This window comes from Callionymus lyra, chromosome 3 (genome assembly GCF_982586985.1).
Source record: "Callionymus lyra chromosome 3, fCalLyr1.hap1.1, whole genome shotgun sequence".
Taxonomy (NCBI): domain Eukaryota; kingdom Metazoa; phylum Chordata; class Actinopteri; order Syngnathiformes; family Callionymidae; genus Callionymus; species Callionymus lyra.
Genome location: NC_141820.1, coordinates 28,797,731 through 28,809,099, shown reverse-complemented (window position 1 = coordinate 28,809,099; position 11,369 = coordinate 28,797,731). Strand labels below are relative to the sequence as shown.

The 11,369-nt window shown below is 37.3% G+C and overlaps 1 protein-coding gene across 1 annotated transcript; it reads right to left on the bottom strand.

Annotated features, from left to right (window-relative positions):
* Window positions 1–5: 5 nt before the first annotated feature.
* Window positions 6–11,102, bottom strand: recql (RecQ helicase-like). Its single transcript, XM_087787409.1, has 15 exons — window positions 11,015–11,102; window positions 10,709–10,783; window positions 9,365–9,595; window positions 9,096–9,275; window positions 8,909–9,015; window positions 7,826–8,024; window positions 7,394–7,560; window positions 6,952–7,033; window positions 6,730–6,878; window positions 5,835–5,952; window positions 5,491–5,629; window positions 5,334–5,425; window positions 4,144–4,360; window positions 3,933–4,062; window positions 6–1,177 (listed from the first exon to the last, which is right to left on the bottom strand). Exons 2-15 carry the CDS (start codon window positions 10,731–10,733, stop codon window positions 584–586), a joined length of 2,430 nt encoding a protein of 809 aa, XP_087643535.1. The 5' UTR covers window positions 10,734–10,783; window positions 11,015–11,102; the 3' UTR covers window positions 6–583.
* Between the last annotated feature and the right edge of the window lie 267 nt (window positions 11,103–11,369).

Below are 11,369 nucleotides of genomic sequence, written 5' to 3'. Positions count from 1 at the left end.
GGAAACTTAATTCAAAATACAGCTTCTCTCAAGTTCAAAACCAATAAATCTCAGTAGAAAAAGTCACCAACGCTGCACAATATGTTGGATTTAGTTATTCTTTAAATTAATAAATGAACTTGCATACATTGCTAGGAAGATGTTCAATACACTGTATTTTTTTTTTGCCCAAATTACTTAATAAAATAAAATAAAATTCAAAATATATATATTTTTTAACATTAAGGGAAAGATATGTGTTCAATTCATGGAAAAAATGTAAAAATTATAATAATGTTGTTATTTGTATAATTATAATAAAAATTCCAAAATATACATTTGGTAAAATTATTATATTTTAATTTGTTTTAAAGGAAATCCAGTTAAGGGTATCTTATATTATTTCTCAGCAGAATAAAGATTATGCTTTATTCTCTTTACATACAGATTCTGACTTTAACCACAAAATGATTCTTTATTCTGATTTTAATCCAAATGATCTTGTAGTAAAAATATAAAATTAATTGATATTGTAGGACATAATCCAACATATGGTGCAGCAGTGACAAACAGTAGTCAAGTGGTTTCAGCAGTCAACAAAAGGTCATCGAGGGAGGAGCTTCCTCCTGCCACTGACCCGGGTCCACTGGCTGCGAGCCGTCTGGGCGATGGTGACCCTGCGAGGCAGTCTGAGGCTCTTCAGCGGCTCTCTGATGCAGCCCAGCACTCCAGGCTCTGCGGGCTGCCCCAGGTACTCATGGGAAATGTAGTTGATTCGGCGAAGCTGCTTGCTGTAGTAGTTTCTCAGGTTGCAGAGCTCCTCCGCTCCGCTGTCGGACATGACGGAGCCGAGCGACGGAGAGCCAGGTGTGCTGCTGATGAGGTTGCCCCCTAGTGGTGCAGGTGGATCATCAGCGTGGTCAGGGGGAGGACGGGGTTTCCTCCGCGCCCTCTGAGGAGTGGTGGACTTCCTCTTAGAACAGGATTTCGCAGGAAGTGATGAAAAGTTCTCTTCCTCAGCACTTTGGTTTTCCACGATGTTGATTTCAACGTCCACTTCCACGACGTGAGGTTGGGCGGATAAATGTCCATGTTTTCTGGACAAGTTGCTGTGCTCTTTTATAAGTTTGTGTTGCTGTTGTGCGTCCGTCAAGATCGCGTCAACGTCCTCCTCTTTTTCGAGACCGACTGATGAATCCTACAACCACAAACAGCAGAGTCAAAACACGAAAAGGAAGAAGAAGATTTAAGAGTTAGAAATTAGAATCAAAAACAACTTTATTCCTTAATTATATATTCACAGCATACACTGAATTTGGTATTGAGAATTTGTATTTTGTAAATGAGAAATACAGAAAATGAAAATAAAGAAATAAATAAATAATAATAATATACAAATATACACAATAGTTCAAAGAAATGCACTATTTGCACCATTTATTTGATCTTTTTGAGAGTTTTTCGTTAACCTTAGAAACCTGTATCACATGATAGAGAGTTTAACTAATCCATAAATATTCTAGCTGCAATCATTCAACAGTGGAATATCCTACCTGTAAATTTTAAAAACATTTAAATGTAATTTACATTCTTGGGTGTTTTCATCCCGTGGTCAGTTACTGGTGAAAGAATTGTTTTCCCTTAAATGCACAAACATGTTTATGATCCGAGTTGATTCAGCCTCTTGAGAAACACGGATGCAGTTTGTGACATAATGATAGTATTTTGTCTTCATGAAGAGAAATGTTAGTAGAAGTTAGAAAATACCAGTGAGAATCAGGTTGGGCCATTAAAGTGTTTCCATAAATATCTGAATTCTTTAATGTATAGCTCGGTAACAACTTCTATGTCATTGTGTTTTACTTCAATCGATGAATATATTTGGTATAATTTCAGTAACTTTGATTTATTTACTGAATTTCAATCGTTAGTCAGCGTTTTAATGGCCCAAACCTGCTTGTCAGAAGTGATTCTGGAAGCACCCATCAACACTTAATTCTGATTTATGACATGCCAGAGCATGCGGTGATGAACAGAGTGAAGAGTGATGGACTGTACTTTGTCGGCGCCTTCTACGAGAGGTCTTTCTTGACCTTCTTGGTCACTGGGGCCGCTTCAGAACTTTGACCTGATCTCTTCCCCCCTTTGGTTTTGCCCTGGCTGCTCACTGCTTGAACCTGCAGGTCATCGATAAACAGGATTTTACACAGGAGGGCTGACAGGTCTACATGGCGGGGAGGAGAAAGACCCCTGGTCTGCTATGTTACATGGAAACATTCTCCACTGCCAATAATGCAGTTCTTCTTCTGCTCCTCAGGCCTGTTCACAACTGGTTTCAGCATACAGAATAAAACCTCTTGGAAAAATTCTGTTTTCCCTGAAGCCACATTGTAGTTTACACATCCTCATCCAACACAAGATGCCCACCATTTACACACTTTATTAGAGGTCTGCAACCTACTGCTCCAGAGCCACAAGTGTCTCTATCCTCTCAATAAGCTACAATATTTTTTGTCCAATATTTATGTTTTTACTGATTGTGTTCATATTTCTGTTAGCAACGTTATTCCATGGCATATGAATAGATTCCAATGAAAATTGCAGAAATATTTCAGTGCCAAGAACAGATGACTATGATTTTGTTGGTATTCTAGATAACCATCTGGATCCAGGAATCTTTAGAAGGATTCATCACTGGTTAAATATAGCGGCACCAGCTTGTGACATTCAATGTTATACATAGAGTATAAGTGGGAATTTTAACATATCATTAATGGATCATACAAAGAGGCATCATTTATTTTAGTGAGGCCTAAATCACATAAAATAATTTGTTAAGATCCCTGTGAAAAATCTACCTATTGATCTTAAAAATGAAATAATACTAATTGCATGAAAAGAGATTAATAAAATAAAATACAATGAATCAAAATATAATAAGAGATATTACCATAAAATTAAACATCAATAAATAATGAATAATTAGTCAAAGTAAAATACATTACATTATACTTCATAAAGCCGCTACAGAGCTAAGATGAGCTGGCAGACGTACAGCGCCCTCTACAGTCACCAGGCGAGAAGGCGGCTGATTAATACATTTAAATAACCTGACGTCAATCAAGAGGAACTCATCTCAAACTTACCTCTGGAGACACATTTAGCAAACTTGTGGCAACATTTCACAGGAAAGTCACAGCACACAGAAGAGGAAACTGTTACAGGAGCTTCACAAAGTGCAGAAGAAATGTCACTACAATATTAGAAACACAACACAGCAAATGGAAGAGAGGAGATTACATGGAAAACTAATGACCCTTAGTATTGTATATTTATGACTAATAAATTAGTAACTAAGAAGATGTTTTGTTATTTCAACAATATTTGTTCACACATAACTATTTTATTAATACTATCACCTGATAATATTAGACCTGACACAGTATTAGTCTCTTGTTTCTTACTATTACTTTTGTCTACAGAATTCAAACTTTGATCTTTCCATTATAATCTTTACTTTATCTTTTATTATCAATGTATGTTTGTTTTAACTTTCACAAGTTTCATTTACCTTGTCAAAAGTAAGATATTGTAATTTTACAAAAAACCTTGTGAATCTTGCTTCCTTTTTGTCTAATAATATATTCAAAAATGAACATTTTTCTTACCTTTTGTCTTTTAATAATGAGTATTTTAAAAACAATTTGTTGTGAACTTTTTAAACTTGAAAGTACTCTTTTTTTACTGTATTTATTTAAAGGTCCTGGATCCTATTATGGCAAATCCACAAAGTCTCCTGACTAAACTTGAAATGTATTGACTGCACAAGTAGTGCTGACACAGTTTGGCATTATTTTATATAATGTGAAATAACGACAAGCCCATGTGTTTCCAACAGTCGTGACACGACAGCAAGACTGTTGAAGTGATCACGACTGATGACGTGCACTTACTGCAGCGGCTTCTGTCCCTGGTTTCCTCATCTCCATGCTGAGCGAGTGATTCTGGGTCTTCAGCAGAGGAGCTTTGCGGCCCACCTTCACGTAGAAGTAGGTTGTGTACGGAGTGAAGCTGAAATCCTCCCTGCAAGAAGAAAGGCAGGAATGACGCTTGTGTAGAAGTAGAGATGAAGAGTCTCATGGAGGATCTGCTGGTGTGACTTACTTGAGGTATTCTTTCATCAGCAGCTGGACGATCACACTCTCCACCTGTTGTCGGGGCAGTGTCGTGGTCTGGATCATCTTCCTGCGCTTGGCCGGACCCTTCCCCATCCACGCCTCCACCAGCTTCAGAGGCGTCAGCTTCTCATCCATGGACGACGCCAGCTCCAGGATCTCCACCAGCTGACGTGCGTACTGAGTGATGTCCACAGTGCTGTGATCTGAACCAAAAGAAGCCGCGATTATAATCAGACACAAGCACTCAACTGTTTTGTTATGAGAAAAGAATAGAAAGACTCTTTTCTGGATAAAGTAAGTCTGCGAACGTTAACTAAAAAAAGCCTTAAATGCCATGATAATGGAGCCTGGCTGTAGTTCCCTGTCAACAGATAAACTTCAAAATATTTGTGGATCCAGATGATTATTTCCAACATGATCAAAATTAAATACTGCTCCATTGAAAATAAAATCGCTTTGTTGCAATAGAAACACATTTAAAGCATAATTATACTGCATCTTTTAGACAAATAACATTTTGGCTTTTTGAAAAGGAAAAGATTAATTTAGAAAGGTTTATTCTTTAAGCCATTTTGGGCATTAATCGAACGTCGATTTGGCAACATTAACGTAAAAGAAACATAAATGACGTGATAATGGAGCCATGCTGTGGCTCTCTGTTAACAGAAAAAGACAAATCCTTCAAAAATAATTGTGGATCCAGAAAATTATATCCAACATTATCAAAATTAGATAATGCTCTATTGAAAATGAACACATGTTCTAAGAAAATATTTAAAGCAAATCTGTTATGAAAATTTAGAAATTTGAGAAAAATTACTTTTGTTTTGAAAAAGGAAAAGAACATTGAAAAGGGTTTATGGGAAATGTTACAATGTTCTCCATTATTTATGCCATTTTATCACATTATTTCAAAAGTTGGTCAGGCAACATTAACGTAAAAAGGCTAAATGATATGACCACATTGCAGAAAAAGACAAAATCCTTCAAAATAATTTTGGATCCAGATGATTATTCTCAACATTATCAAAATGAAATTTTATTGAAATCTGTTCATCAGCTGGTATTTTGCTGCCAGACGCAGTCATTCATATGACCTGCTTGGTATGGGTGACATATGGCTAATGATGAAAAGGGTTTAATAAGAACCAACAGTAGTACAACTAAAGTACAAACCTTTTTTATGACGACAAGCATCACACATCTTGTAACATCCTTTATCGTCCCACACTTCGTCAAAATGAATGGCCATGAGTGAACGTCGGCACCTGCAGACAGACGACAAAAGCTCTAGTACAAATAAAAAATGATTTATTCCCTATATGTTTCATACCGGTCCATGTTCTGACAGAAGTCCACCATCTGCAGCAGCTTCTTCTGTCCCACGTTCTCCATCACCACCATCGTGCTGATCCTGAAGATGTCAGAGAAGCCGAAGTAGACGATGCAGTCGGCTGGTTTGTCATCCCGCCCTGGACGCAAATGGATTCAAAATGATCACAAAACACATTTTAAAAAGGTTCAGGGATCCAAGGAACATGTTGCATCAATGATGGACTAGACTTAGACATCAAAAAATATCCCCATGTTATTTGCCATGGTACTCATGAAGGTCACATGGCGTTAAATTAAATGCAAATATTATTGTGTTGTTATTTTTCACTCATCCAGACTCACCAGCTCGTCCACTCTCCTGATAGTAGTTCTCGATGGACTTGCTGATGGTGTGATGGATGACGAACCGGACGTCTGCTTTGTCGATGCCCATACCGAATGCGACTGTGGCTACCACCACCTGCAGGTGAATGATGGTAATTGTCAATAAACTGGCTCCAGTATTTACTATCATGTCAGTTTAATTGTATAGAAATACTTATATGAAGGCTTCCGTTTAGAGTTCCCCTTCGACCTATCATGGTCCATTGGATTTTTTATTTTGGAATACAGAACTAAATATTTAAATACTGTGTATTATAGTAAGCTGCTTTAGGGTAGAGCAAAGCGTATTGTCTTTGTTCACACCGTTTTTAAAAATGTTATCTATTTGAAAAAAAGATAAACCTTAACACAACCCCAGAATGTAATGGGAGGTACTAGTTACCGCACCCACAACTTACTATTACTTATGGTGCGAACAACTGAACTCCCTTGATGCCAACTCTAGTTTGTGACGACCAATTGGTTGCTTCAATACCATATTATAATTATATTTCTATGTTTCCATGTCAAAGGTGATCAACAGGTTAGATTGGTTCACTGGGCGGCAAAGCATTATGGGATCTGTTCAGGTCACCGTTACCAAGAGGTAATTTTAAAGGGAAGGTATCTCCTTTGCAATATTCAGTCTGAAAGTTTAAAAAAATGTTGTTAAATTTAAAAAGTGAAAAATTAAAAGGTCCCTCCTTTGCATATAATATTAAATGATTTTTGTTTTAAGTGGTAACCCAAGACATAAGCAAGGAACCACTCTACATGTACTTATAAACACAATGATAACATGTATTTAGTTTCAATAGTTCTTGTATGATTTGTCGTTTATTTAACTATCAGGACAAACTGCTGTCTTGCGTACCTGGATTTTGCCAGAAGTCCATTTGCGGTGAACTTTGGACTTGTCCTCGGGAGCCATGTTGGCGTGGTAAGGGTACGCCAGGAGGTCTCTCTTCTGGAGTTCAGCGGATACGGCCTCGGCATCTTTCTGAGAGAACACATATACGATCCCTGTCGGGGACAAAGACGCCGGCTCAAGAATCGGACGCTTCACTGAATGGTTGTATTAGAAAGACTTCTGTACCTGACTGGTCCTTGTATCGGTTCTTGATCAATGAGGCAATGTCGTTTATTGATACATCATTGTCGGAGTCTTTGAATCGAACCTGAAGAAGAAGATACACATGCATCACTAAAATAAAGTCACTTTTTCCAAGAACATGGACGATTTAAACTTTTACAGAAAGAACAACAAACAATTAATACCAACAAATTCATGAAATATTATTTTTCTTATCATATAATATATAAATAATTTAAATACATCTCTAGATACTGTACTTTATATATACTAAAAGTATAATTTATTTTACAACAATGTTGACTTGTCGTTTTGCCACACTGTAAATAACAAATACAAAGACACTGTTTCTTTAAGTGACATCACAGTGTACACAAAGTTGGTTCTGTACAACGTGCCAGTATTTGTATTGTGCTGTAATGCGTGTGTTTGTCATGGCAACTACCTCGTAGTAGAGGTTGTGTCTGTTGAAGGAGGCGGTGAGTGTGATGGGTTGATTCACACACAGGATCTTCTCACAGTCTTTGAGGACGCTGCTGGTTGCCGTGGCGGTGAGCCCCATGAGTGGCACGTTAGGAAACTGCCTCTTCAGGATTCCCAGCAATTTATAATCTAGAATCAGTTACAAGATCAGAATGTGATATAAAGTTTATTTATAATTGTGATTCGATCGCTTTTTGATATGGGGAAAGAACACAGTGTCATGTTGTTTAGTGGTCAGTAGATGGCGCCTTCAGTTTAAAAATGATGTGATGTTTCATTAGAACAGTTGTTCAAAACAAAGGAAAATAGTGCAGAGACCGCCATCTAGTGGACTCTGAAAATAATGACACTGCTTCATGAAGCTTCATCAGACCATCTTTCAAGTTCCTCTCACCTGGCCTGAAGTCGTGTCCCCACTGGCTGCAGCAGTGAACCTCATCCACGGCGATGCGACTCAGCAGGTTCATGTTGTGGGCCTTTTCCAGACGAGACATCAGCAGTTTGCTCTTTGCAATCTTCTCAGGGGTCACGTACAAGAGTTTGAACGGTGATGTTGGATCCATCATGCCAGCCATGACCATTTTTGATTGTTCCTGTCAACACACAACAGTTATTAAAAATCCTTAAATGAATAATAATGTGGGTCTTTAAATGTTTTTATAACCCTGCATTAGAGGTGGTTGTAACCGTTTTGTTACCGGTTACATGCAGTTGCGCTGTATAACCACTAGTTCTGTCTCCATTCAAACACCTCCTAATCCCATTACAGCAAAACCCTTTTAGTAGTTATCAGACAAACATTCATTCATTCTTGTAAATCCATTTAAAATAGATGCTTGATTATAGCAAACATAACAGATAAATCACATGACTTCATTTACCGTATTTAAGGGACTATAAGGCGCAACAAAAGAAATATAATATACTTTAAAAATCGACAGTTCGCATTATAAGTCTTATGTATTAATTCTACAGTTTTACTTGCTCACCCTGACCCAATTTTAAGTAGTACAGCACTCAAAACTGTCAAAATGTTGGTTAACTACAAAGACGCACTGCGAGTAACTAGTATTAATCCGCAAAGCTCCATAGTAATACTTCTTGCAGGACTATACTACGCGCCTATTGGAGTAACTTTATACTAGGAAGCCAAACTATATTTATTTTGCAATTTATAAACATTTAACACCCTGATAAGGCTTGCGAGTCATCGCTGTCAATAACGTCTCAAAACTTTATTGACACATCATCTTCCTTCTGAGTAGCACATCACAAGACCCAAACACACAGGCCTTATTGGTCAATAGCAGCTCTGTGTCACTTGCAGGCATTTTTATACAAGTGATAAAATGGAGGAGGAGAGAAAAAAAAGTATCAACTGTCATATGTTTTATCTATTTCTATCCCTGTAACCATTTGCATTTTACATAAAACCTATTGAGAACCTAAAGGAAATAAAAATGTTCTGACGTGTTACCTTGCTACTGGATGCATTCAGCATCTCTGCGGATACATTGATGGACTTCAGGTACATGATCTGATCCTCCATCAGAGAAACCAACGGAGTCACAACTAAAGTAAAACCTGTTATAGACAAAGAAATATCAAATTATTAAATGTTTTACTTCAAAGGGATGTGTTAATGCACATGTTTGTCTCCATACCTTTGGAGGAGGCAGCAGGAAGTTGGTAACAGAGACTTTTTCCTCTACCTGTCGGCATCACTAGGAATAAATCTTTGCCTTCCATCGACAGGTTAATCGCTCTCAACTGAAGAGGCCGGAATGTTGAGAGATGGAAAGATTTCTTCAAGTGTTGCTCCACGTCTTTTGACCATGTAAAATCTGCCACAAAAAAGATAGAAAAATAAGAAAATGTACTATTATTTTATAGTTTATAAAGAAAAGCTAATCTGTAAAAGGCATTAAATCACCTTTGCCATCATATTTTTTCATTTCCTGTTTGCTCATGACATGATCTGCCTTCGATTCTCTGGAGGAGGAGGAAGATGACGAAGGTTGTGCAGCATTGCAAGCTTCGTCCAGTTTCCTCAGCAGTGCTTTTTTGCGCACAGTCAGCTCAGTTTGCTTCTGCAGGAGCTCGCTGATCTGCAGCTCCACCAGGTCCAGCTCCTCCTCGACAGAGTCAAGCTCTGCCTGCACAGCTGCACAGCAAGAAAAAGTTACTCTTCAGCTCCAATACTCTCAACAACACACACACAAGAGGCTCTTCTCAATGTGTTACCCACACCAATCTGTTTATTACTATGATATGAACCTTAATCTCATTTGTTCCTTGTATTCTTTTCCCAAAGGAGTACCCAGGCAGCAGTTAAGTCTCTCACCTACCGAGATAAGGGCCGTCCGTACTTTGAAGTAATTACCTACCACTTTGTTCCTAAGGGACCTCAGGATGTTTCCCTTCTCATGGGAACTTATTTGTTCCATGAAAACAAGTGCGATCAAATATAATATATCATTTAAAGTTGATAGTAGTGCAACAATATTTAAAAATTCAAACAATAGATACAAAATGTATTTATTTATAATATGAGCTAACAGTTGATTTTAATTTTCAATTCTACTGTTATTTGCATGAAAAATGCAACTGTTTCCAGATCACATTGACTCTGAGATAACACAAGGGTTAAAAAAAGATACACACTGTGCCACACAATCATCAATAGTTCTTGGGTAAAATATGTTAAATGCATTTGGTATTAAGTAATGTGTATATATGATATATATAGATATATAGATACAGTATATAGATATATAGATATGATTATTTTGTTTAAATTCTGCCAAAATACATTCACATATTAAGAAAAAGTGTTGGACATCTTCCTTTCTTAATTTCCACATCATGTGTAAGGTTCTCACATCAAATTCCTTCAATATTGTATTGTGTTTTACATACATCTTGATTCTATGTAAGGTAAGGTAAGGTAAGGTAGAACTTTATTGATCCCTCAGGGGGTCTCCTTCGGGAAATTGTTTTTTTCCAATAGCCACAGCAAATACAGCAATTTTTCATAAAAAATAAATTAAAATAAGAACAAGAACAAAGAGAAATAAAGAGAGAGAACAAGATGATACAATCTAAATAGATGTTTGAAAATAGTTGTTTATTCTCTCATGGTCTCAAGAGCATTAAGAATAAATGATGATATTTAGATAACTCATTTTTATTAGTAACTGATGAAACAATAGGTGCTTTGTAATGCGATCTTTTTGAAGTGGATTTACTGTGTAGTAAAGTTGTATTATTAACTCACCATTGTTCTGGCCAGAGTTGGCCATCGTGTCGCTCCCTCTGATGCTTGACACACCTTGAGATTTCAAAGGATTATCTGCAAATAAATCAGTATCAGGTATCTGAGTTTGTGTGAACTTTGAGCTCAGATCACTTTCTCTTTTGACTTTACTGAGACTGACACGTTAGAATTCACGTTGAAAGAGTTTACTTCACTTTTGCAACGAGCTAACCATGCTAGCCGAGGTGCTATTTAAATCCATGCTAACTTAAACGAAACATTTAATATATTTTCAAGCTAGGATAAGTGTAGTGAAAGAAAACGTACCACAAAAACTGCTCGTTGGTCTTTTTGTTGCTGCTGAGCCACTTGACGGTTGCTATGGATGGACCACGGAACTCTCACGGTGTTGTTTGTGTTTTCCCGAAGAGTTACCTGCCAGGCATCGGATACACATCCACGAATGGGAAGAAACCAAGTCAAGATAATCGACAGACACAAAAAGGCCACGCCCAGACCAATAACCTTTATACCTGACACACGGTGACCATCTAACACCTGTTTTCTGCAGCAAAAACCTATTAATGACCCTGGCAGTTAAAGATTAGGGCAAAAAGTACCACCATGTCCACGCGTTGATATAAATATACATTTTATTTTATTATATTATTATTGTACAATT